The sequence below is a fragment of the Falco naumanni genome, chromosome 2, assembly GCF_017639655.2.
Source record: "Falco naumanni isolate bFalNau1 chromosome 2, bFalNau1.pat, whole genome shotgun sequence".
NCBI classification, from domain to species: domain Eukaryota; kingdom Metazoa; phylum Chordata; class Aves; order Falconiformes; family Falconidae; genus Falco; species Falco naumanni.
In genome coordinates this window covers 71,116,883-71,144,253 of record NC_054055.1, presented here as the reverse complement: position 1 = coordinate 71,144,253, position 27,371 = coordinate 71,116,883, and the positions used below count along the sequence as shown (strand labels likewise).

The following is a 27,371-nucleotide window of genomic DNA, read 5'->3' as shown; positions in this document are numbered from 1 at the left end:
TTAAATTACAAGACATATCAAGTTTAGATTCCATTAACATATGGACATGGGTAAGTTTAGTGCCACAGTCCCCATGAATTGAATTAATTACCCATTTAAGCAAAGCTAGGCATCTGTCTGCAAAATGAGACCACAGCTGGTTGTAACCGACAGTCTGTCAAAACCACAGAAATTTGATTTAACACAGCACCTTCATAGAAGCTTTAGTTGTATTTTCCAGTTTGTTGTTTAGGGCTGCATAACTCCTTTTGAACAGTAAGCAACTCCTATACAGAACTACTGTACAACCATATATACTCACCAAGAGTGTTAGCAGGTTGCTGCTCTGATTGCTTTTGCCTTTGATCATATGCATCTTTCAGCTCTGCTTGCAACTCAGCAGGCAGGGCAGCAAAAACCTCAGGGTCCACCTGAACAGTAACAAAAGATTAATTTGATTATTTTACCAGTAAGCAACACCGCTTGCTCTCCTCTAGATCACACACATGAGAAAGGTATTTACATTTTATGCCAAGCAAAATAAATGAGATGTAACTGAAACACTGTAAAATGTTTTACACTTTCTTCATGTGCTTTTCTTGTAAAAAACATAAAGTTTGCCATCTAATATTACTCTACATTTATTATTTTATAAAATTACTATTTATGGGCCTATAATACACTAATCAACTTTATTCACCTACTGATACACAGTGCAGCTATCTTAACAGCACAATTAATCTTAGCGAATGGTCTCTTCAAATTTCCAGACACAAACACTGTGACAATCAGACTTTTGCTCCTCCTTTACTTTTGACACTTCTATTTCCTGGAAGCTGCTACTCTCCTCAAACAAAATATCCTTGGAAATAGTCTCACTTCTTTAAGGAGAGGAAATGCAAGTCCAGCTACCTCACATTTTGAACCAGCGCAGAAGGGTTGCTTTTCTTTCTCCCCCCGTTGTCCACCCCTCGTTCAACTGATAAGAACGCAATCCTTTCCAACTGTCCTACGGGCTGGAATTCTAGACAGGAAATAATTTGTTGTCTTTTGCCATAAACACTCATCTGGCCAAAATAAAATTTCGTGTTTCGCCCAGTTCTCTTCCCTCACTGTGTCTTGAAGCAGCAAATTAGTGACCCACTAGTCTTGTATTCTGAGTTTCCCAGTATTATTGGATAGTGTTTTCAGCTCATAATCTGCAAAATCTAATTCAAAAAAGCAAACCTATCATTTAGAGGATTAAAACTGCCCAGTGGGAGAGTGCCCTTCCATTTCAGTGGTAAAATTCAGAGATGTGCACAAACAACAAAAAAATTATTCAAAACTACTATTACTATTCTAAGGGCACAATACAGTTTCTCCACTATCTGAGATACTGTATTATATGTCCGTATGCATATATATTAAAAGTTACCTCTTGTTTTCAACAGAGATTTGATCTTTTTTTTAAACCAAAATACGAATGTTACGTCAGGAAGGTAGGCTGTGCTATTCACACATATGATGTCTAAATTATGTAGATAATAAACATGAACATGTTACCCACAGGTAGAATTCATCAATTTAGCACATTTTTTCCATTTTTAGAACTCCATGTGCCATCACAAATTTTTCACCACACAAAATAGGCACTAATTAAGGGAGGAAATGGGAACAACTCTGACCACCTCAATTACTGCATACATGGCGTAGAACAAAGCATCGTAGTGGAACGTAGCCAATTAAGCCCAGAGGCTCAAGTTATTTTTTAAATATAAATTTTATTTAATAAAACTATTTATAAAAGGTTACTGTTCTCTGGTTAAGCATTCAGGAGTCAGGAATTTGGGAGGCCCTGAATTAACAGGTTTCTGTGTATGCAACTTAGTAATTCCTGCAGAAATAATGCATTACAGGGAACTGGATGTGGTTTTGTTATTCCCCCTATCATTGCCCTCTGAAAGCATAACATGTAAAAATTCTGTTAGAAGAGCCATCAGTCAAATTCATATGAATTCTGCACTAATAATTGGACTTTTGGGTAATTTACTGTACAGCCATAGTGTCCTAACATAGCTTTCGCATAGCTGGAGCACATTCACATTATCGAGAAACTTGATTTTATAAATTAATGTACTACCTCAGCATACAGCTATCAGTGTTTTTGATGTGCTGTATAAATTTGCTTACAAGGAATCTATACCATGTCGAGACAATGTGAGGACGAGGGGCAAATTTGCTACCAGTAATTAATTCCACTACTACAAATGTCCTTCACTTCTAAGCATCTTTACTTCTTGCCTCCCATGCTTTTACAGGATTCAGCTGCTACAGATAAACAGCTCTTCTAAAATTTAAGATTACTTCAGCAGCTAATGGAAATGAATACAACCTATCTGGATTCTTTTTATGGGAAAACCTTACCCAACAAAGGACATTTTCCACGTTTTCTAATTAATAAATCACTATCAGCCAATTAACTTGGCACCTGGTCATAAAAACAGTTCAGACAAAAGGAATGAAAGGTTGAAAACCAAAACTAATTAACCTATAAAAAGATGGCAGGGCATCATTTACATTTGCTGAGTTGATGTGGCTAAAGTACTCAATTTGGAGTGGTTTGCAGTATTTCTATACCTGAAACCCATGACCGCTCAGTCCACTGTATCATTTGAAAGTAATCTTAAATCTTTGTTATGTACTCATACAATATACACTCCTGCAAAAACTTTAACAATACCAACAATTTTATCAAACTATATTTAGACAAAGATGTTATTTTTGAATTAAGTTAATGTATGATTTTAACACAGAAAAAAAATCTTCCCAGATTAATGAACTGGTTTTAATATTTTTTTCACCAAGCCTAAGAAAGCTAATTTAACCATAGTATTCTAGGTATTAAAACTTGGACCTAACTCAGAGAATTAAAATTGTAAATCGTAGTTCTCTTTTTACCAGTAAAGAAAGCTGAATGGTTTTCAGGAGAAAATGTGGAGTACAAGAATAAGGCATTCCAGAATAGATGTATGGATAACCCTGACAAATAAATAGGAAATAGCTAATTCTCCTTGAACTACATCTTCAAACAAAAAGGCTGCTCTGCTAAGCTGACATTTTTGGATCAGATAAGAGAGTCACAAAATGCATTAGGAGATAGAGACAGGAAAACCGGTGCATTTGAGTGTGCAAATTAGGTATTTCTATGGCAATTTCAAGAAGTAATGCTGTTATAAAAAAATGAAGAATCAATTCTCAACTACCTAATTAACAGACAGATAAAACACAAACACAAACCAAATGCAATTTTTATAGAAAGCCACATGCAGTTAAAATTTACCCTGAAAAAGAGAGCACTGAGTGGTAGAGGAGGGGTGTACTTTAAAGCACAGCATAATTTAATACGTAAGTCCAAGATAAAGTCTTGCCTATGAATGAATGTAACTACGTAATTTAAAACAGCTGGGGTGTGGAGAGTTCATATACCATCTGCACAGGGATAAAAACTGACACAACTCTTTTTGAACCAATGAACTTGAATCAAAGAAATTTTAGTAGTAGAATAGACTACACATCTTCTAAATAACCATTACACATTAACTACTTTTTACTGAAAACAGGTCAAGAATTTCTATCTAATTTTCTCTGGATTCTTTGTCAGCTAAGCAGCATATCTTAGAAACAGCAACAAATACCTCTAAAAGCTGATATGGTATCACTTCATTTGAGAACAGCAATGGAGCAATGGCACAGCAAAAAAAAATAAAAATACTGCTCTATTTTAAATGATGCATATGCAAGATGATATATCTCTGGGTAACCCAGTCTTTGATTTTTTTTTTATTCTTACCCTCTATTTGTTCAGCACCATCTTGGATTGAAGGGTGGATTATTATTACAAGCATCATTACTGCTATCTGCTCCCCCTTCAGACCCCTATTTTGAGAAACAACTTTGCACTTTCCTCATCCTGGACACGCTGTATATGACCACATTCAAAAATCAGGAAGATATCCACAATCTTTAGCTGCGCCTGCCTTTGTCCCAGGAACGTGATATAAACAATCACATCTACCGAAGCTAGAAGAGGTTGGCTTTACACCATCAAAATATCCACCTAACTAGAGTGAGTCTCCTGTGACTAAGCTAAGCAGATTTTAGGACTGCTTCAGACTTACGGTGCAGTATAACTGAGCTGCAATGCAGAAAAAAGGCTATTTACACACTGGATTGCAAAGCAAAGTGTAAACGAGGAGGTTTTACATTAAACAACAGCAAAAACATAGGCATACTTATGACTATAAAGCTTTAATAAATATTATCATACTATGTATGTGATAGATCAAGAAACATTTGAATGCAGAATTCTTAAAGATATTAAAGGACCATAAATGATTTTGGAAAGTCACAGATTCTAGTGAATGCTGTCTCAAGAAAAAGCTGTTAACTCTTCCTATAGGTGTAAAGTTGATGTTTATTGATACCCTGTGAACATCCTACCTGTGACAAAGCTGGCAAGGCTATTACATTAATTCCCACATTGGTATTTGGTTCTTGGAGCTCCGGTATTTGTAAAAGCACTGTTCCAACTGGTTGTGACAGAAGTGCCGAGTTACATCCATTTATTGGCTCTTTTTTGCTATCTCCATAACTCTCTCCTTGCTGAATGGTGCATATTTGCTCTACTTGTTCTCGGAGGTCAGGTGGCAGAGCTTCTAGCACAGACTTATCTAGCTACAAATACATAAAAGCTTTTAGTTTTTTCTAAGGAATAGATAACAGGGTTAGTTTTAGTCAAAAATTAGTTCTACAGTCCTTGAATTTTATAAAAAAAAATCAGTTTAATCTGTGTATGCAAACATACTTAGGAACCTGAGAGTTACACTCTGCAGCAGCAAAATGTAAAAATATCTTTTCAGACTTAAGTAGTTCAGTAAATATGAATGCTCAGTTTTACCTTTTCACAATGTTCAGTGTTCTCATCACAAACCATATATGAGGTTTCCTCTACAGCTACTTAGTGATAAGGAAACCCAAATTCCGAGTTCAAATTACATAGGCAACATGTTGATAAGAATACTAGATCAGTGTCTAGTACAAAGCCATAAGCAATTAATTCTTTCTTTATATAGTTCTAGGATACATGTTACTAATTTACTTTGATGGTATTACGTATGTTTGCATACTGTCAGACTCTTGTCATAAATTCTGATAATGAAATAAGCTTTAGGTTCAAATTTTTGCTTGCTGTAATTGCTACTTACCATCAATTATTGGCTTAAAACAACTGAAATGACCCCTCAGTGCCTAAAAGTTGCTGTATACAATGATGGCTGCACAAGTGACAGAATGAATATAACCGACAAACAGATGTACAGCATCATTTTTTTCACAAGTAAAATTGAGTAAAACTGTGTAGATAAATGTCAATGTTTGCCTCTAAGTTCTGCTAAATGAGACTCCACAGCAGTGTTAGAAAACTTTATCTTTTACCTTCAAGAAGAAAATTTGGAGTTGATGACCAGATTCTGGATTTACAGAGAGGAACTACAAATACCTGTGAAAAGCTACTCAGCTTATGGTAACTGAGAACATTTGATGAAAGCTGTCTGCATTATTAATCTTTCAGTTATTCTTCCACGTTCTTTTCATGTTCCCTCATTTCAAATTTGCTACATATATACCTCTACAAACCTTTTCTGGAAATCCTGGGTGTAAAGAATCTTGTTGCTTTTCTAGCACAAGAATAGCAATATGGGACCAACTCTCGCCACTCCTTTCCTGTACCGAATTCCATATTATATTCCATATATAATATACAGTAGAAGGAAAGATGAGCATATTGTGCCACAGAGCCACCAAAGCTTTAGGACTTCTACTGCACAGCTAGTGCATTTTTTACTTGCTCATACACACTGCTCCTATAGCAGAATCTGAGTGTATAGAGCTTCATATTGTTACGTGGCTTTGAGATCCTGAGCTAGCTGTGAAAATCATAATTTGCTTCTAAAAATGTATAAATATTTGGGAAAGCCATTAATGGAATATCAACAAATGCTTTTACAGATTTAAAGTACAGAAATTAAAATTACAGAATTTTACAGAAAAACATGTAAATCTGTTTATACCTAAAATACCTACAAAATTCAATGTAGTTTGCTTATAGCAGACCCTTCTAACAGACGTCTGCTTGAGTAACATGTGGGATGGAAAGGAAGAGGCTCTTCCTTTGTTAAAGCATGCAGAAAAAAACCCAAACCCTGCAGAAATATTTTGCTTAAATAAAGATTGTTCTCCTCTCATCTAAAAGGTGATATCCTGTACAAATATTAAGTATGCATTCACTATTATTTGAAGAAAATTTTAAAACACACAGGAAGATGAATAATTCTAAATACAAGTTTGACATCCTTTTAGGCAGAAACTTGGAGCAGTCATTGTAAAAGTGTATGAGGGAGTGTAAGACTAGTTGCTGTTCAGTTCCTTCTCGCTGACTCAAGCCTGAAGAGAGATTTATAGTGTAATTTAAAGACTGGTATAGAATACATGACTTCAAGAAACTATGTGGAGAAGACTACCTGATTATCATTTATTTGCATCTGTGGCAAAGAATATTGCTGCCACAAAGAGGAATGGAAGACATTTAAAAATTCTGTCTCCATGAAAATTAAATAAAGTACTTGTCAAAATTCTTCTTGAGCAAGTCATCAGTGATTAAGCTAATCAAAATAATTTTTAAGAGCTAACACAAGAAAAGGGAATTTTTAAGTCTGCATCCTATCATAATCATATAAACACAACATTAACTACAGAATGTGTCAAATTTCTCTGATGGAAGTTTTCCTAGAGTCTATTGCACATTTTTTATAATTAGACTCTGAGCTTTGGTTGTGAAAGGTGGAAGGTAACGATTTTTAGTATTTCATCCCTGGCATCTTTTCCATTCCTGTTCCATTGCAATCCTTTGGTAAGTGATTGGAAGGGAAAAAGATACTGAAAATTCTATTTCTTTCCTTTGAATAAATATAAACTTTTTGGAGTTAGCCTACAAATGACTGATTTTAAAAAAACCTTTTATTAAGGCAAAGTAGTTTTCCATCAATAACAGTTTCTTACTGTGCATTGTACTCTGCTACAGCTCTTTTTATTTTTAAAAAGTATAATGTAACTTTTTTTGCTCTATCCAAATAAGACAAACAATCCCAAGTTATTACAATTTTATATTCTCAGGTTTTACCTGGGAAGCAGATGGAACCTCAATACTCAAATTAAGCCTGGATTTTACGCTGATAGGAGGATGCACGCCATTCCATTTGAGAGCAGACTCAGTGTTGTTAACATTAGAATTGAGACCAGATGTGAGATGGGTACCACGAGATGGAAGAAAAGTGCAAGTTCTTGAATCAGAAGATATTTCAAGGTCCATAGCAGCCACAAATACTATACACATGAAAAGAAAATAGAGAATGATCCTCGAATAGCTAAAAATACTATGAAGATTCAAGATACAGTGAAGCCAATTTCCAGTGTTCTTTACTAGTTTACTCAATATACAGCATAATTATAACATTTTCTATTTCAAAGTATCCTTTGTTACTATTAACTTTTTAAAAAGATTCGAACAATCCTATACAAAGGTTTTTTTGTAGCATTTTTCATTTGAAGCAGCAAAACCTGCTCTTTACATTAAATAATTTGTATCAGTATAATACTAAGTATTCCAAAAGGAATCTATGTTGGAGCCGTTCAGAACTCATCAATATCACACATGCAAAGTACACAGCTTACTGACCTTCCTTATGTTCTTCCTCTGAGCACTTTTTTGTTTTCTGAACATGAAAAAGGTCAATAACTGAATGCGATCCACCAGGTAAGTGTCCAGACTGTACTGTTGAGCGAGTGGAAGTGGTTTTACTGATGGGAACTAACTGCTGCACCTGAATTCCAACCTAAATCCAAAACATGAATACATTCATTTTATTAAGTTTAAAAAATAAAATATATTTTTTTTTAAATAAATATCTGTAAGTCTTTCATATTAGCATTGCCTTCTCTGAAATTGGCTGCCTGTTGTGGGTGGGGGAAAGAACGAATAAAAGTATGTTGAAATACACATAAATAGCCACTAAAACCATCCCAAACAAATCCCAGAATTACCCACCACAATCCAACAAATGAGAAATCAAAAAGATAATACCATCTAACTTTTCTGATATAGAAAAGCACTGTGTTTATTATCAAATTTCTTAGACACTAACAAATGCAGAAGCACTGACCAGGAAATGATTAGTATTAAATCTGGTTACTTTTACAAGAAAGGAATGTTCTTCATGAGGACAATCTATACTAAATCTGTGACCTCAGTCTAAAAATGGGAAAAATAACATTGTTGCACTTCTAGACATGGTCCTTGCAAAGTCTCAATGGATGAAATATACTTTGGTGAAAGTAATCTTTATCAGATGAGGTGTTCCTCATTTTGAAAGACACCCTCGCTTTTCATTAACTTTTAAATACTAAATCAACAGGGGTTCAAAAATGGTGTCCAACTAAGAATGTATTCGTAAATTGTGCAAGTTTACTGTTAATTCTCCATTAATATTAAGAAAAAACCCAACACTTAAAAAAATTTGTATATACAACTCAGAAAGCATGAAGGAGCTCATGTATGTATTTTCACCAGGTGGTCTTCCATTAATTACATAGCAAGGATTTTGTTTGTTAACAGTTTTTAGTTGCAATTAATGGGATATTAAAACATCACTGTACAAAGCTTTTCTTTGCACTTTTATCTTTTTGTTTTGAAACATTTCTAGAATATTTGAGTTCTAGAACTTAAAAGCAGCCTTCGGCATACTATACTTGCTGTGCCAACAACTTTGTCTCATTTAATTTTTTTTTGCCTTTTAGGACAAGCATTTGAGTTAAAGTGTTGTATGAAGTCTACGGAACAAATGAGTGGATTCATCTGCCCAAGGCTAGGCATGAACAGCTAAAGGTATCACTTTAGGACCTTTTCTAGATTCTGAGATGAAAAGGACACTTCAAAGCATGACGCACCTCATGTATAAGCAAAGCTTAAGGGGACTAGCTACAATACAGACATATAAATGGGAGGTGTCTGAAGTCTGTTGAAAGGAATACCACTGAGGGACCTTGGATGTATCTGCACTTTATTATATAATCTAGAACTGAATGGCCCCTCCAGGACTGAACAGAGCCACCTGGTCAGAAGTAGTACTTTGTTTTGCAAACAACGTACGCAACACCCATGGGATACTAACTTTAAAGAAGAATCCTCTAAAACCAGGGATAAAGAAATCAAGGGAAACAGAACAATGTAAGAAGCCAGGAAAGACAGCAAAGGAGACAGACAAGAGACTTGAAGACATGGAGAGGATGATAAGTATTTCCTCAACTCCGAGGAGAAACACAAGCCATGGAGCTGACTTTGCAGGGCAACGCTGAATCAAAACTGTACTTCTACATCTAGATGACCAATACATGCAGGTTCGTTTTAGAAAGCCTCTGTGTGCTGCTGTAAGAAATAGCTTATGTCAAAATAGTCTTATCATGGGTTCACATTGCTATGACAAAACCACCGAGATAAGCAAGAATGTTCTAAAATAAACCATGATTCAAAGACCCAGCAATTTACCTTCAAAGGCCAAACCATGGGTTGCTAAGTTTTCTGGCTTTAAGACTTGCAATCTAGAGCAAAAACTCCTCTGATCTCTACCTTTTGATTGGCATTACAGGCAGTAATTGTGTTAGTTACTTTACTAATAACTGCAAAAGTTTACAGAAAATTCTAAAACAAAATAAAATGTGCATGTGCTAACAGAATTGTAGAAGATGCAGTTTAACTTTGTTACCTCAGGCTGTTTTAAATCATGAATTAATCCAGTAAATTTTCTGGTTTTACATTTACGGCTTTGTAACCGTGTTTTTCAAAGGTAAATACACAAAACATAATATGATTCCATAGCCTAATTTACACAAACTTTGTATTAGCTACACTGTTGCTTAAGTTTGGTTATCTTGTGCCCTGGGGAACTGAAAATTTATTAAAGACAAAAAAGAAGGTTGATAAAGAGAATAAACTTCAGTTTTCCCATTAACTCACCCCTCGCATATCTGATATGTTCAGTTTCATTGTGTGAAACATGTTTAGAGTTTCTTTCCCAATTACTTTTGCGCTGTCTGTTGCATGGTCTAAAGTCACAGTCCTACAAAGAATAAAAAAGCATGGATAAAAAAGGAAACTGTTTCACAAATCCTCAAGACAACAATTCTGTGTTTATTGCAGAGAGAACCTCAAAGAAAGACAGATCTAATTTCCTGGCATACAAAACCTGAACACTGTTTTTTTGTTCTGTGGTTTCTTTTTAAAGGTAATTACAGCTAAGCATGTTCTACAGAGAAAAGGATTACTTACAAATTGAACACTCTCAGTGTGTGGGCCACACATTAAATTGTCAAATATACTATATACTTACACACATGCTATCTACTGAAGCCAGACAAAAATGCTTCACTTTACAGTATTCATAGAAATGCACTCATGCACTATCCTTCACTCAAGCTTGGTTCATAAAGAGTTTGCTCAGTATTATTTCAGTTGTCAATTGTCCAATGTCTAAAGCAAGACTTTCAGATGGAACTCTGAGAGTTAAGCAGATGTAGACATGTGCACATGGATTACAAGTAACAAAGAACTTGGATTAATGGTATGTAACTTTAAAACAACATTCCAAATACACATCTTACACGTGGGCAATTTTCTGCAACAACTCCCACAAAATTACCTGGTCGCGAGTTTTACAAATTGCCACCAGAGATCTTGGCAGGACAGTGCTTGGTAGTTCTGGACTCTCTAATGGCCTAACATTCGAGACAGACAAGGACAGAATTCCAGGTGGCTAATCAAACACATGGAAGTGATGTGAAGTCTTCTCACTGAGGAAACCGATGCAGTTTCAACTCTGACAGAGCGGGCTCTATTGACGTTTCACCTTGGTGTTCTGACAGCGTGCCATCCTGGCAACTTAGTAAACGCTTTGATGGCATCTCCTTTTTAACTCTACTTTTGAATCTGTCAGAAAGCACCATGAACAGCCAAGTTATCTCCAGAAAGGTCTGGTTCTGCTAACACAAAAAGGGAAAACTTTCCTGCTGGGAGTGATATGAAGACCTCCCTGAGCCTCACTGTCAGCGTTTTTAAGAAAAAAAGACATCAATATCACCATTATGATGCAACTATGCAAAATACTAGGGAGAAATGCATGACAGGTCTATAGGTACACACACAGAAGAGTGTTTTACAAAGGTCTATGCTGTACTACCAGGACTTGATATCAACGGCGCAGTAAAAATACCACTAATATCTCAGAAGTTGAATTCGATTTTAAGCATGTCTGTAAGCCTGAATCCTTTGCAGGACTACAGTTACCATTGTAGAGGATCTTGGCCTGTGGGATAAGAAAGCATAGCAACTCATTCACCTGTGAGGTGAGGGGACAAGGTCATGAGCTATAGCTACAGAGAAAATCTTTCACTGAAGAGAGAAACCGGTCACTTTAAACTCCAGTAAATGTTGGAACTAGGCTGTACGTAGGGAAAGCACACCTGAGGGAACACCACCCTGAGATTCTAATCCATTTGCCTGGATTCAGCTTCCAGAGGTTACCCTGCTGCTGCTAAAAAGCCTTTCACTGGACTGAAGAGAAATGCTCTAACAGACAGGAATACAGCATTTACATCACCAAATAGCATAATTTGGATTGATGGGGGCTGCCAAGTTCATTAGTAAAGCCAGAAGCAGAAACAAGAGACACTGCCAAACGAGACCCTGGCATTAGGACCGCTTCAGCTGTGTATGAACAACTTCGTATCCTTGGGTGCCCCCTCACCATACCTTAATGAAGACTTCATGAATTAGGCAAATTCCAGGGCACATGCACATTAGCATGCCTGACCACAGAAATGAGGTCCAAAGCATTCAGCTGCTCATGAGAAGGCAGTCTGGCACCAGCTCCAATAAAGCTCTATCTCAACACACACTTCACCCTAAAAAAAAATATGTCCTTAGGCTGTTAAGAGTAACCTTCAGCTCAAAATATTCGGGATAGCCAGAAGACAAAGGTACAGACTGATGGATTTTCTTCTTGATATACCAATCCCAAAATGTGATGAGCTTCTGACAGTGAAAGGTGAATCCTGTAGTTTCAGTTTTTAATACAGCTGAACTGTATGCCAAAGCTCCCAAGTACGAGACAGACCCTATGCATCCAAGTCCTACTGTTGAGCTCCAACCCACTGAAAGAACGCCACCTCTTCCATTACCAGAAATCCTGAGCAAATGATCCTTCAGTTCAGGAGGGATTCATCTGTTCGATGGAGGGAAAAGTAGAAAAGACCTATCTTTGAAGATGCCAAATGCACCCTCGCACTAAAGCCAGGATCGTCCCTTCACCTAAGGAAAAACTGCTTTGATACAGAAGTGGCTGCCTGAAGAATAAATATGTATTTAGAAGGTACTGAGACAATCTTGTATGAAACAGCATATAACTACATGATGCTCTCTGTCTAGATTTCATTCTTGTGTTTTCAGTATGCAAGCATGTAATATGTTTGACATAAAAAAATCTTTAGTCAACATCATCCAGTTGAACAACAGGAAACAAAAAAGAATCAGAAATTTAATATAATCGGTAAGAGTAACAGCACTACTTGAGGAACGTGAAGAACCTACTCCTTTGACAGTGATGTATCAACTGATGCTACCCAGGCTGAGTAACGGGGTTACCCCATGATGCGTGGGCATGGGCAGCCACCACAGGCAGCATCTCAACGAGACCAACAGAGCTGCAGTGAGACCAAGCAGAAAGAGACTTTATTATGTTAATAATGATCCACAAGAAAACAAAGGCATTTCTGATGAGGAACTTATGACTATATGAAAAAGCGTAACTGTGAAGGTCAAGAGACATGAACAAATTGCCTTCTTCAACAGCTGGAACATGGGGCACAGTCTCTGACTTCGAGATTTTGTGACTCAACCTTCTTAGCTCCACTTTGGATCTTCATTGTCTTTTTTTCTTCTAGGACCAAAATAATTCTCTGCAGACTTACTGGTAAAACAACAGGAAAGACAGATTTGACATAAAGAAACTTGTCTGTACTAAGATGGACAACTGTAGACCAAAGTGTCTGATGCCAGCTCCAATCTTCAGCACTGAAAGTGGCTTCTCAGTCTTCTGCAGCAACTAATTCCGCAAATATTGCCCCATGGACTCTAGACTTGAAGAAGAACGGTCCTGGATCAGACACCCTTCTTGACAAGTACAAAGGCAATTTTCTTTGAGAATTGACTCCAACTGTCACAATCAGCACGTGACCAAGAACCTATCAAGGAACAGCAGAAAGCCTCTCGAGAAAAAGAAAAGTACCCAACATTACACAGAGCTCAGGGAGAGGAAACAAGATTGCAGCAGCAGAACATTTCAACTCTGCTAGTTACTGAAAGAAATAAAAATGCTGCTGCATGCATGTCATAGTGCAGGATGTAAATATGTCTTCTACAGGTGCTGCAAAAGGAAAACAGCTCCAATACTGCGCAAGCTGGAGAAATGTACGCCAACAATATAGACATAACTATATTACTGTTTGAAGACAAACCCTTTAAAAGATCAAAATGCTTTTGTTAGCTAGTATTTCATGACACTATTACCAATTAAGAGCAACCTTAAACTACAGATTATTAAAGTAAAAAAGATAAAAAAATGTATCTCCCTACCAAGAGAAACAGTCACAATCATTCACTGAAAATATTCTGCTACATCACCTTAATTTTTAAGCAGCATCCAGACACATGAGTACATTCATTTAAGAAAACAACCTCAAACCAGAAAGAATGCATTTCTGTGGAGTCAGATTCCTTCTTTCCCATTCCTGCTTCCTCTGAAACCCACACATTATTTCTTCTATGCCCAAATCTTTTCAGCTTCTGATATAGTGTCTTTTCCCCCCATTTTTCTCTTTGAAAAAACTCAAAGGCAAAACATGAATGTCAAAATTCTTCTTTCTCATTCAGACAGCTTACTCCCTTCCTTCCTTCTCCTCCCAATAGTCTGTGGTTTTTATCATTGGGGGATTTACATTTCATGTTGATGACCAAAGACTTTTGATAACAATACTCTACTTCCGACTTTGGTGCAGGTCTGATATGTAGACAATGAGGTACCAAGCACTTCAAAATTTCCATCCTGTCTTCCTGTAAGTTTTGGTGCTCCTTGCAGAAGTGTACTTATACCTACTATTGACCATTGTTTTTTCCACGTGTAGTTACCTGGCAATGTTATCACAGATTCCATGACCTCCATATTTTGCAGGCTCCACTGGTGCCCCAGCCTTTCTGACCATAATTTTAAGGGTCAATCGTTTACCCTTCATACCAGCAGCTTCAAGTCTACGTTGGATTTCTTCTGAGAGGCTCAGAAGGAAAGCTTCTGCTTCCTTAGGCTGAGAGGGAAAAACAACAACATGTTTAGATAATTCCTAGTTTTCATATATTGAAGGTTAATCATTAACAGCTAATGCAATCCAGACTGTCTAAACAGATGTGGTGGTGCACTTTCCCTTCTTCAGGCTGCTCTACAACCTTGGCAGCTGCCAGCTAGTCCTCGGTGCCTTGAGTAATGAGTTGGGTAGTTAAGCACCTCTTGGCTGTACCTCCTCTACTCAACTGAGGCAGGGAATGGCACTGCCTGTGCTGGAACTCCTCAGTGACTGGTCAAAGCAGGGAAGAAGAACGGAAACTGTGAGTTATTCCCTGACAGCCTCAGAATGCTCCTGGTGGATCACAGTCTGAGCGGTAACCAAGTGGAATAATATATTGCTCCTGGAATTTTTCAGCAAATTACCAACGCACGTTGAGGTTAGGATGGAAATTTGCTGATGACTAAAGCCAGTCATCTCACAGCCTTATAAACAGCAGTGCTAAAGTAAGACCTTTTTGAGCTCTCCTGGAGCGCAACAGGCTGCGACCAGCATCTCCCTCTGAGCCGGACGCTGCTCAGAGCTCGCAAACCGCTCAGTTTGTGATACGAGGGGGACCATCGTGGAAGGTCAATGATGGGGCCTTGGCTGATACCCCTGCTCCTTGAAGCTCAACCCTTCGCCCTTCGAGGAATGAAAAGGCATAACGATATGAGTATTTCAGTGAACTCGAGGGCAAACTTTTAGTAGGTATTTAGCTTTGCTGTAATATATACTGCAAGCCTGAAGTAGTTAGGTTAATTATGTAATCTTGTGATTTAAAACAAACTGATTTGCTGCTAAACTCTTATGCACTGTGAATAAACTTTCTGTTTCTCTCCCTCCCTGCCTTTAGATCTAATCTGTCGTCCAAGTCTGAGACTAGGAAAACATCCAGCCACACCTAAACTCTGAGAGAGTTTAGAAAGCAAGGGGGTCTATTCTGAACCTCGTGACTCAGCAGAAGGGTCTCCCTTGTTCTTTACCCCACTTTCTATACCCTTCCCTTTCAGACAAAAACTGCTGACCAAGCCTGAGACTAAGGCTGGATCCAGCCGCACCTAAACTCTGTGAGAGTTTAGAAAGCAAGGGGGTCTACTCTAAACCTTGTGACTCAATGGGAGGATCTCCTTTACCCTTTTATACCTTTGATCTTTACAAACTGTTTCCAATTCTACTATTGACTTGGTTTCAACTCGATTTATCTTTGTGCATTTACTCCATGTAATAAGTAACAGAATGAATCTTGCCAGTGAATCTTGTGTAGATGCATTTCCTCATACTCCTAATAAACATGTTGCACTTAAAACTCTCTGGTGGTAATTCTTTAAGTAACCTGACCTAACCACTCCTTTTCATGACAAGTGAAAAGAGCAAGCTGACTCACAGGCAATTGTCTTATTTAACTTCAAGTGTTTTCTTTATATTGTAGGTTGCTCAAGTTAGGTGAGATGGTAGAATCCTATCCTAATACTGAAAGAAGTAGGAAATACTTACCCTTTTGGAAATAAGTTTTTTAAAAACCTACGTATTTAGAAACACCAACACAGAATTGCAAGTCTAACTTTAAGCATACACCTAGATGATGAAGAAAATAGGGTTTATAAGGAAAATCTTTTCACCATGAGGAAAGTCAAGCAGTGGAACATGTTGCTCAGAGAAGTTGTGCAGTCTCCATTCTCTGAGGTTTCCAACACCAGAACGGATAAAGTCCTGAGCAACTGGTCTGATCTCATAGCTTCCCCCTGCTTTGAGCAAAAGGCTGGACTACACAGTATCATGAGGTCTCTCTCCCAACCTGACTTTTCTATCATTTCTACAAATGCTTCAAGCTGAGTTGTTTTTTAATACAATTTTGTCAGCAACACTTCCCCTCCTACAATATTTGTAAAAGGTCTAACAAAAGTGTTGTACTGGAGTAGCTGGTGATGGTTTCAGGCACTGGCATCTTTGAATAATCAGCACTTAAATGAAAGAGAATGCTAGGTGCTGACAAACCTACTGCAGTTCCCTTTTTCTGCACCAGACTTGCATAACAAATGCAGAATAGCCAGCTAATTTTGTGCAAGCTTCTTTTCAGTCCAATACTTTTGCAGTCTCTTCTCCCATTTTATTGTTTTGTCTCCTACTTCTTAATTTTCCTTATTTCTATTTGGTGGCTAAGATGGTGCTCTAACAGATCAAAGTGTAAGTGAAAATAATCAGAATATGAGAAGATTCTTCTACAGCTCAAAGAAGTCACTGCAGAAAAGAAAGTAAGTTCAAATTTACCTGAGTAAACCTTATTCCATAGTTGATTTCTGCTGAAACAGATTTTCTTTCTTTTTCTGTACGAACAGGTCGATCATCCAAACCACGACAAAATCTGTAGAGCATTTGTCCTGTTTTTGGACCAAATTCTTTCTGCAGTTTTGACATTGAAGCACACTGCAGATCTCCACAGGTTTTAATTCCCAAAGAAGCCAGCTTAGATTCCATCGTCCTGCCAACTCCTAACAACAAAGCAATTAGTTCTGTTAACACTACACAATTCAAAGCCAGTCAGGTTTTGAAAAAAATAAAATGTCTTTTTAAACCTACACTAGGTCATATCAAATAAATAAATAAATATACACCATAAAAGATAAATTCCACTCAATAAAACATGGTTCAAAGGGAAACTTTTGCTGTCTTCACCTGTGTTTCTTTAATCTGTTTTACATATTTAGTTTAAGATGTCATACTGCTGCGCATTTCTTTATTTCTGGGTAAAATGTGAATGACTCCTGCTTGCAAATCTTCTTGACAAGGTAGTGCCTGTTACAGAGTATACAGCTCTGAAGACCACAACACTCAGTCCAAAAAGAGTGTCCAACATGTAATATGTTTTGCCATCATATACAAGTGATTTTATCTAAAAGAAAACCAACAAATATTTTGACTACTGTTCCACTGCTTCCTTGGTAGAAAAACAGTATTTCAAGTAGAAGTGATAGCATACCTGTATCATTTGTGCTCTGAATTACCAAACACTGGAAATTGTAGGTAACCATGGCAACATCACATATGTAAGTGTGATAAACTTAAGTGTGTTTCTGAATTTTGGAGAGGAGGCCTGTTACTTCTGAAAAATATTAGTCCTTTGAGTTTACACTAGCAAAGTCAGTGAAAGTTAGAAACCCCAGGTAATCAGCTTCTAGCTTTCATAATCTGTTTCTTTGTCTAGGTAGCTTTATTGACAAACATTAGAAAGTTTTTACTATGAACATGCAAGTCAATTCTGAAAACTTTAAAAATACGTCAAAGCATGGTACTACATGAATAATTTTCTGGAAGAAAAACACCACCTGTAAGTTAGGCCAAAGAGCAATGGTGCTGTGCTGTAAATTATGTTTGGCCATGGAAGGGGATACATTAAGAAAATTTCTAGTAAACCACCTGTCCACGTACGCTTTCCTACCACTTCTCCATTTCAGTGCCTATTGCTGTCTATTTTTTGTTTCCCTTCCATTTTTTTTCCTTAAACAGAGAAAATACTATTTTGAACATTTAACACTAAATATCTGTGTACAAATGTAGGCTGATCATTAACATACAAAGCATAACTGACTGCTTACTCAGCATTTTTTGCACTATGCCTGTGTCATATTATACTACTAAAGTATTGACTAACAATACAATGCAGAGTTACATGCCAGGAAACAGTTTAGCCTACAACACTTTAGAGTACTTTTCTGGAACAATGAAGAAAATATAATAAAGCCTGTTTTCATACAGCTATAGTCCGTATATCCTTACTGCCTGCCATGCTCCCAGCACAGTAAATCCAGTTCCCTGCCATCTCATCTCTCCCACAATGCCTCGGAGAATCTCCCTAAAAAACCTGTGGGCCAGAAACGCTTCTTTCTTCCCCTCCACTTTCTCCCTGGTCTTCTCTATGTCCACAGGCATCCCACTCAATTGCTCCACTTCTCACTCTAATATCCTTCTCTCTCCTATCTAAGGAATGCAGGACAGAAAACATGTACTCTGCCTATACATATGATGACTGCGAACAACTGCCAAAATGTACAACAGTTTATTTTGCCTGCCTGTCCCTCGAAGGATGTACTCATCTGGACCACTCTTCTCTGTCAAGCGGTCATTTTTCACAAAACTTGTGGAAACACTATGTCATTAGAAATTACACCTCTCAGTAAGATTTGACTAAAACTGCCAAACGGTTCATGAAGTTATTAGTACTGTCACACTTGAAATTATAAATTGTCATAGTCACAATCGTTTCTTCAGACAACTAGGCAAAAACCAACTGGAATTTGAGAAACCTGTTGTTCTTTAAAAAATCAACACATTCTGTCACAGTTGCAATATACTATTGACTAAAGATCCTTACCCCCCAAAAAAGCAATTACTTGTGTAACAAAAGCCTAATGAGTATTCCAAGTCTACCATAACCAAAAACTGTCTATAGCTGGATGTAGAACAGTGGTAATATTCCCACAGTAGCCTTGTTTTCCACCTTTCCCTCTATTTATCACCCATTCTAATACAGCTTAAGTTGCAAGCAGGAACACTTCTCTAGTTTGGTAACACTCTCCTCTGCCAAACTTTTATTTCTTCATTTTCCTTCTGTCCTTATGCTCTCTGAAATATCTCTTGAGTTTCTTAGATGCAGGAGAGATTAAACAAACTCCTCTCTCCTCTCTCTCCTTTTTTTCCTTCATATGCCCTCTGTTTTATTATGGCATCTGCACTATTTTTTCCAACTCCTGACTTCATACACTCCTTTTTTAGAAAGAGTACTCTCTTGGGCTAGTTCTCAGTTCCAAGAACAACCTGCTTCTCTTAGCAATAAGTACCTGACATTACTAATTTTATTACATTCATTATGATACAACAAACTAGCACTCACTTGAAATGACTTATCTAAATAATTTTAGTAAAGAATATAAGGTTGCATAACATACTAAACTCTGAGCTTCTTCCATAGATCACGCTGTGTGAATCTGTAAAATTCTTCACTGAAAAAGATGCTTCTCCAAGACACAAAAAGGTAACAGATTCTTTTCAGAAATGTCAGAAATTTTTAGAAATCAGTATATCTTCTTTTTTTTGATCATAACAATGGAATAACATCTAATCTTATTTGATCCAGAACACATATGTGTAGCTGACACAGTTTTAGTACCAGGAGGTAAAATGTTCTCTAAAAGAAAGGAGTACCTGGAAGACTGGTAACAAGTTGCCCTCTGATAAAATCATCCACTTCTTCAGGTTTTAAGTGATACTGTCCATCTGGTTTTGCTTTACGAGTTGCCATTCTGGCCAGCAGAATATTGGAACCTGTAAAAAGAACAAATTAAAGTGTGTCGGTACTAACTTCTGTCTTCTCAAGTAGAATGCTGCAGTTCAACAGTCAAGGTAAAAATGCAGAAAGCACGGTCAAATCCTTTATCTTTTTACAAAGAATTTAATGAAATGCATTCATATATATGCACAGTATCTACTTTCAGATTAGCAGCTAGCAGTACTTGTTATTACATCAGTGTAATTGGAATTACATCAGTGTAACCAGTAAAACTGGAATTGCAAAGTTAAAACCAACCAAACAAAATCCCACCAAAAAAACCCAAACCAACCAAAAAGTAAGTACAGGACACTTCCCTAAGAACAATGAATTTATTGGTCTTGGTTATGGTCTACACATGTAGAGATACAGATAAACAGTTAAGTGGAAACGGTTGAAAGAATTAGAAGTGTAGTATTTTAACACTGCAGAACTTCAAAAAATCCACTGTGGTCAACATAAATAATAATTAGGTGACCACTTTATCAAGTGTATTTTATCTGAAATACTGGAATTAAGGTAATATTTGGGCCTGAGTATTCACTAAAATAATCCAATGATTTCATTAAATTATTACATATACACTTATAAAGTGTGGTGGGAACAAGACCTATTTCAGCACTTTTTCTTGTCTGCTTATAGGCTTACTCGTGCCCAGCCAGTAAGATCTCTGAAATGATACGCAAACACATTCATTATTGCCACTCAAACACCCTGTTCTACGATAAAGCAAACTAAGAAAAGGTCAAGGGAATTCATAACCCACAGCACTGTGTGTTACTATTGCTCCTCTCCTCCCACCTATGTTCACATTTCTTTTGTCTATTCTAAAATTTTAGTTATTAAGAACAGTAACAAGAGTTTAACATGCACTGTTTCTACTGAGGCGTTAAATTGATGAAACAGTTAATGACACATTCCTCTCAATTTCGTATTTAACTTTGGGGATCCATGTTTTGTCTATACAGTACTGAAGATTACTGATCCTCTTATCTATCAAACATACCAACATAGCCTCTAACACCAGGAAATCTAGTGATTTACCTTCTGCAATGTATTATACCCACAACACTGATGTAAAGTAGGAGAAAACCAATACCTCACTTAAAAAATGGTTAAGATGTTTACATCTTAACAGGATATGGATACAGGATGTTTATAGATGAGTGTTTAATCTTTCACTAGCATTGTTTAAAGCAGTTTAGTTTAGCCACTAAAATCTCTAGGGTAATAAATCAAATTTATTCAACTGCTATAAGCATGGCCTTCCTTAATTTATCTCTAATCAGACAAGAGTGTCAAGAGGAGATCTCAATAGTATTAACATCATCTATTCAAATTTACATTTTATTATATTGGTACAACTTTCCCATTGGGCAACATATAAATCACTTACATAAGATATACGTTTCAGGCAGACCATGTTTTTCAGATAAGGTCTCTACGTTCATGTAATAGTACAATTGTTTCCTCTGATTTATTTACTTAATGATGAACTATAAGTGAAGAGTAAACATCCTTGTTGTGCACCTACCATACAATTTTCTAGAAAAGATACCAATATCCTTATTTTCCAGTATCTCACACAAATTGATTATTAGGGAAAAAAAATAATAATTGCTCATAGGCATTTGTCTCTTTCAATCTCTAAGAGAACTATGATACCAGATTAGAAAATAATGCTTTAAAACCTAATTCTGCACTTTCTAAAGCAAAAAACAAACACTAAATAAGCATATAAAAGAGATTACAAATGTATTTCAAGTAAAACAAGACATAAACACGAATCCAGGGAATTACAGTCTCTGTACTATGATATCATAAGAAATAAAGGAAGAATTCTGCTTACAGTAATGAATTTCAGCTTGTCTCACAAGTGGATTTCATACACTTATACATGCTCCGTATATTTATTTACGGATACTCTAGTTTAATTAGGGACAAAAACAAAGGAGAAAGGAAAGGCCTAAGTGAAAAGAAATCAAGTAAGTCTCTTCAGATGTGTGATTGCATATACAACACCTACTATAAATCATATAAATTTTTGCTTTCAATATCTTCTAATAATTATACTAAATCATGCCACCCTGTAAATTTTTACTGCTATCTCCAATAAGGAACAGAATATCCACTCATTTTTTCCATTTACTGGAAAACTACAGTAGCATTTCATGAAGTTGAATGTAATAATATAATATGGATGGGATTTTAGCATACTGTTCAGATAACAATGGAGAAGCAATGGCAATTTTATAGATTTTTGCTTAAAACTTCCCATATATGAAGATTTTCCTGCATTTTTAGTTACACTAATGTAAATGGCAATATATTCCATATCACACATGTACTTACAGAGTTTTAGCAATCTTACATAGCTTTGATACACCTAACAATAGCAGGCACAGCTTGTAAACAGAAATGAAATAAGGTACTTACCCATCCCAACAGAAGCAGTGCATTTAGTTTGGGCTTTGATTTCGGTGCGGATAGCATTTGCAAGTTCATCGGGAGTCAATCTGGTCTCTGTAAGTATTTCAGTGATATCTACTAGTGCTTCATCACAACTGACTGCTTCGATGTTATGAGTATAGCTATCAACACAAAGTAAAGGAGGTGAAACACCAGCAACAGCTCACCATCTGTTAAAACAAATATGTAGCAAATAAAGTCTTCCTTTTGTGGTGGCATTTCCCTGCTTATTTTGTATCACACATCACTTACATATTAAAAATGATAAACCAGCAAATTACAGTAACGTTGCTAAGGCAGGGCTAATCTCAACATGCATCTCGATTCTAAAGGAACAACTGGAGGAGCTGAACACTTTTTTTTCATTGACAATAAGAAATTTCCAGTTTTATTCAAGTGCATTTAAACCGCAGAAAGTATAACATCTAATAGATGTTACTCCAATAACCCCTTCTTAAGTTACTCAAGAAACCCTCCTGGAAGTACCTCACTACTAAGCAAAGATCTGCTTCTCATAGTGTAATCAGTAAAAAATGTAACAATGACTCCTTTGGAAGTCAGATGTTCACTGTTTAGAGGACCTGGCTTCAAGACAGAATGCTCAGAAGCAGCACAGTGCTTAAATAACAAAAATACTACAAAAGGAAGATCTCAAATAGGAATGGCTTAATTGAAGCTGAAAAGTAACATGGAGGTGAAAATGCTAAATTGAATAACGACATGCAGCAGTGGCAAATAAAATATGCTTGATAATCTTACCACGAAAGATCATGCAAACAAGCAGCATGTTACCTTGCTAATATTTCATATACCGTCCGTGCAACTTCTTTGTATGCATCAAAATCATAAGAAACTGCTTGAAGATTTGGACACAACTTCTTTGCTTGACCAAAAAACATTCCATTCTTTATGCCAACTTGTCTAAATAGAAAGGATAAAAAAACCCCAAATAAACACAGTACCAACTTTTCCACAAATAAATATGAGGTATTTTCGAATGAAGTATTTGTCTTTTCCCATAAAAATGAATTGTCAACAAAAAGGAGTTTAGTCCCAACTGCTAGCAATTTAATAGATAAGAAAAATAACTGCAGACTGAGTATTTGAAGTAGCTGTACAATATTCAGGCATGCAGCACGGACAACTCGCCTTTGGGAACATGCTTAAACCAAAAGTCTCCAGAAAGCGCTACTTGCTACCTTGTTTCAAATTAAAACCAAGCATAAACTACAGAAACTAAGGTAACTGGATCTTATATTCCACTGTGCAAGTTTACAAAATTACGCTCCTGTAACTCTTAAATTTTTAAGATACAAATATAAGCCTGCCTATCTTAAGATGCTTGAGAAAGGTTTCAACGAAGGAATAATTTCTGGAGTATTATTTCCATCAGGAAAGAAAATCCTATTTCCAACACTGTGCTTCTATTTTTAACAAGTCATTTCATACTCTGAAGATTTATAATGTACGTTACTGGGGATGCTCAGAGTAATCTGTGTAAGAAACGGTTTTAAGTTTAGTAATTGCAGTTCCTGTCTGATTTTACTTCCTTCGGCAACAAAGTGTTCTTAATTCCATAAAAGAATGCAATTTTGACACAAAGAAGTGAAGATAACATCATGAAATCAACAATATCACAGTGAGTGGCACAAGGTTTTCCTTAATAGGCTTTGTTTCAAGTAACATGCAGGTTAGGTTAAGAGCTATTAAGGAGTGTTTAAAAAGCAGCAGCATCCACAGGGAAGACCTAGTGTTAAATTCTAACAACCTATATAACTAGAAGTTTTGAAAACATCACAAATAAATTCCTGTCTAGATAAAGCTAAAGAAACAGACTGAACAACTGCTATTTTTGGACATTTTATGCTTATCTGTATGAGATTTTCAAGCAACCTGATATGTAACTTTTACCTACCTGGCTTCATAACTACAAGAAGCTATTTCAGCCATGGACAGAATAGTGAGATCAAAGTCAGCTCCATTCACATGCGTGGAATCCATATGCTCCCAGACTGATGAGTCCAGTTTATCAGGTACTCTAATTTCTGCTTGGAAAATAATATTTATATTTGGTTTTATACTGTTTTTCTTAAAAGTTCAACAGACAGAATGTGAATAATATAAACATTATTGATTTTATTTTATACAATTTCTATACTGCTACCTGTTGATGAAGAGGTTCTTATTACTATATTGATTCATGTCATGGTCCAGGAAAAAAACACCAGTCTCTGCAGGTAGGTCTGTACATACTACTGAGAATAACATTAAGCTACAGAAAATTTCTGTTTCTATTTCCCCCCAAATTACTAGACAGCAGCTTGTTGGTGATGACATACACCATAGTGTAAAACAAGACTGATCTCAGTCAGCTTTAATGACAATAAAAATGAACAAACACTTGAGGCTAACTGCTACAACCACATCCTGTAAACAAATACAAGACACTCAAAAATTTACCAACTGCTTGGCTGAACAAGACACTTTGCTACATTCCTTTTTACAAAAGCACAACTACCACCAGAACACAGAAACTGAATTCAGAATACAAACCCACTTTTTATCCTACTTACAACCTCTTACTTGTAACTACTTTTCTAATAATTTAAATACCACAAAGTGATTTTTAAGAAGTGAAATAACCAGAATGCTAATTAGTTCAAACTAAAAAACACCAGCTAGAAACTTACATTTCTTTTAACACTCTTACGGGGATATTAATTGGCAAAACTGCTGTTCCTTCCTAGTAATTCTCTTAGTAGGATATGTCAACTTCTTTCAAATATCACCATAAATTTACCTTTGATCAAAACGATACATTTATAAATACAGCAACCCCAGACTTAAAATGAGACAGACCTTCCCTAATTTTATAAAACTTTACTGCATGCTCTTAGATAAATTTTAGAGTCCTCTAGGCCCACTGCATACTAGGTACTATAGAACAGAATTCCATGACACTGCATAACTGGCATCAAGTACAGCATTTTCTATTCCTTTCTATTTGGGTTTTCACGGTATGTAAACCTTGAAAGATATGTGCCTATATTCTGAATATTTATCAGCCTGCAAAAATGGCTAGATGCAAAAATTACTATGCCCTCCCAAACTCCCCACCAGAATCAAAACAAGTTATCACAGACAAAAAGCTTCTGTTTACTTAAAATGAAATCCAGTATGCATGTTATAGTTCTTTTTCATTACTGTAGTCTATATACCACCATACACCACTGTAATATAATAAACAGGGAGTTTTCTTCAGTGCCACAATGTTACGTTACGCAGTAACATGGTGTGCACATACAAGTACTTATCAGACCAGAGAAAGTGTTGTAGTGAGTGGAGACAGCAGGGGTAGAACCTGACTCATGAAAAACTGCTTTTGTTCAGAATCTCTGCTAAATTTGTGTACCTTTTTATGTCTTAAATATTTTCATGTATGATGAGCTCAGTAAGTTACCTAAGATGTCTGAAAATTAGAGCAAAACTGAAAATTAGAGCAAAATTATGCCCCAAATAAAGATAAGAATGACAAGAACAATTTCTTTAGTCCATGCCTTCCTGTGCCCTGGCCTGAGATGATGCTGTCATCTTGTCTATCTTCATTGGACTCGTCGACTTTTTCCACTTCGCAGCAGAGCAGATCCCCCCATGAGCTGATGGAGTCACTTCATGTGAAATTCAGGGCAATGCAGAACACATTGTCCTCAATGGAAGGCGAGGTAGAGAACCTCTCATCAAAAGCTGGGAAACTAGACAGGCACATGGTGAATGTGGAGCAACGGATGGAGAAATCAGAGGCCAGGACCCAAGTCTGTGAAAAAGAAATCGCTGAGAATAAATCTGTGACTAATATGATGGTTAAAATCTGCTGCTCTTTAGAATGAAAAAAGGGAGATACTAGGGTTGAGGGAAAGGAAGCCTAGAAAACATTCACATCTTGGGCATCCTGGCCATGGAAAAGAGACCCCAAACTATGAATCCTGATTAACATATGTTAATCTTCTATCTTTAGAACATGAATGTTAAAGATGGCATGTATGTAGAGAAGTAATTTCTACTACCCAGAAAGACTATCTCCAATTCGGAGATTTAGGGCGAGAATGATAGCAAGTTTTTAAATTTAAAAGTTATACATTTTTGGATGAATTCAAACAAGAAAAAGAAAGTATTTCATAAAAGAGTCAAGATTCTATTGACACTAGATATTTCTCTAGCAATGCAGATCAAAAGGCAGAACCAGTATCACTAAAGAAGTAATTTGCAAAAAAAGAAGTAGCTGAAGCAGCGGAATTCAGTATTTGGTCAAAAGTGATTCATAAAGGTTTGGGTTTGTTTGTTCTTTTTTGGTGTGTTTTTTTTTTTTTAATTTAGAACATTTTTTCTAATAGGCAAGACCTGGAGAAAGCAAAATCAGAGAACAGCCTGGAAAGCATGAAGCATCAAAAAATGATGTGAGTTCCATGTTGAAGCATGGATGTAAAAATATGCTCATGTTCAGAGTTGGTGCCAACTACCTTTTCATTTCATTTACATAACGTGTCCTCAAACAGAATTGTGTATGTTTAACAGCATAATTTAGCATTTTGAATTTTTGATATTTTAGAAAAGTATCTTTTCCATGTGATACATGTACCTACTGGACTGTGTCTACCTCTAGCATGGCACAATTAAACACATGCTGTGAAGTGTGTCATATAAAATCTCTAAGATACTGTTATGTTAGAAAAGCCTAACCCGTAATTCCACCTTTTCATCTAAGACCGTAACTAACCAATTTCTTTTCCCCAAAAGGAAGACAAGCCATGTACTTATGAGAATGCAAGCAGAAACAACAGGTTGTAATTTTTGTTGATAAAACCATTGTGCATGGACATAAAAATTCATAAAGAGACTAAAAAAATATTATGAACTGCAGCTGATGAGATAAAGACTATAAAAAGAGTGTTAGGAAAAAATCCTTTCACCAAAACAACAGGCTGCACAACCAGACTAAGTATCAAGAAAGAAAGAGCTAGCTGCCTGCCTGTGTGCAAGCCAGTGAGATTGGATGCTGAAGTTAAAGAAACGAATGTGG

At 36.4% G+C, this 27,371-nt stretch overlaps 1 protein-coding gene across 8 annotated transcripts in view; it reads right to left on the bottom strand.

Annotated features, from left to right (window-relative positions):
- REV1 (REV1 DNA directed polymerase) overlaps nt 1-27,371 on the bottom strand; it is a 62,690-nt gene that overhangs the window by 4,041 nt on the left and 31,278 nt on the right. For 3 of the 8 annotated variants that reach the window (XM_040584739.1, XM_040584740.1, XM_040584745.1), the window contains 11 exons: nt 24,210-24,339; nt 23,087-23,215; nt 22,262-22,416; nt 19,702-19,821; nt 16,771-16,991; nt 14,312-14,484; nt 10,088-10,190; nt 7,754-7,910; nt 7,199-7,401; nt 4,462-4,695; nt 302-410 (listed from right to left, as the gene is read on the bottom strand). In XM_040584739.1, the coding sequence (XP_040440673.1) occupies nt 302-410; nt 4,462-4,695; nt 7,199-7,401; nt 7,754-7,910; nt 10,088-10,190; nt 14,312-14,484; nt 16,771-16,991; nt 19,702-19,821; nt 22,262-22,416; nt 23,087-23,215; nt 24,210-24,339 (1,734 nt within the window). Of the gene's footprint in view, nt 1-301; nt 411-4,461; nt 4,696-7,198; nt 7,402-7,753; nt 7,911-10,087; nt 10,191-14,311; nt 14,485-16,770; nt 16,992-19,701; nt 19,822-22,261; nt 22,417-23,086; nt 23,216-24,209; nt 24,343-25,706; nt 26,094-27,371 lie in introns of those variants that run through there. The other 5 variants (XM_040584737.1, XM_040584741.1, XM_040584746.1 and 2 more) reach the window with 4 other exon arrangements.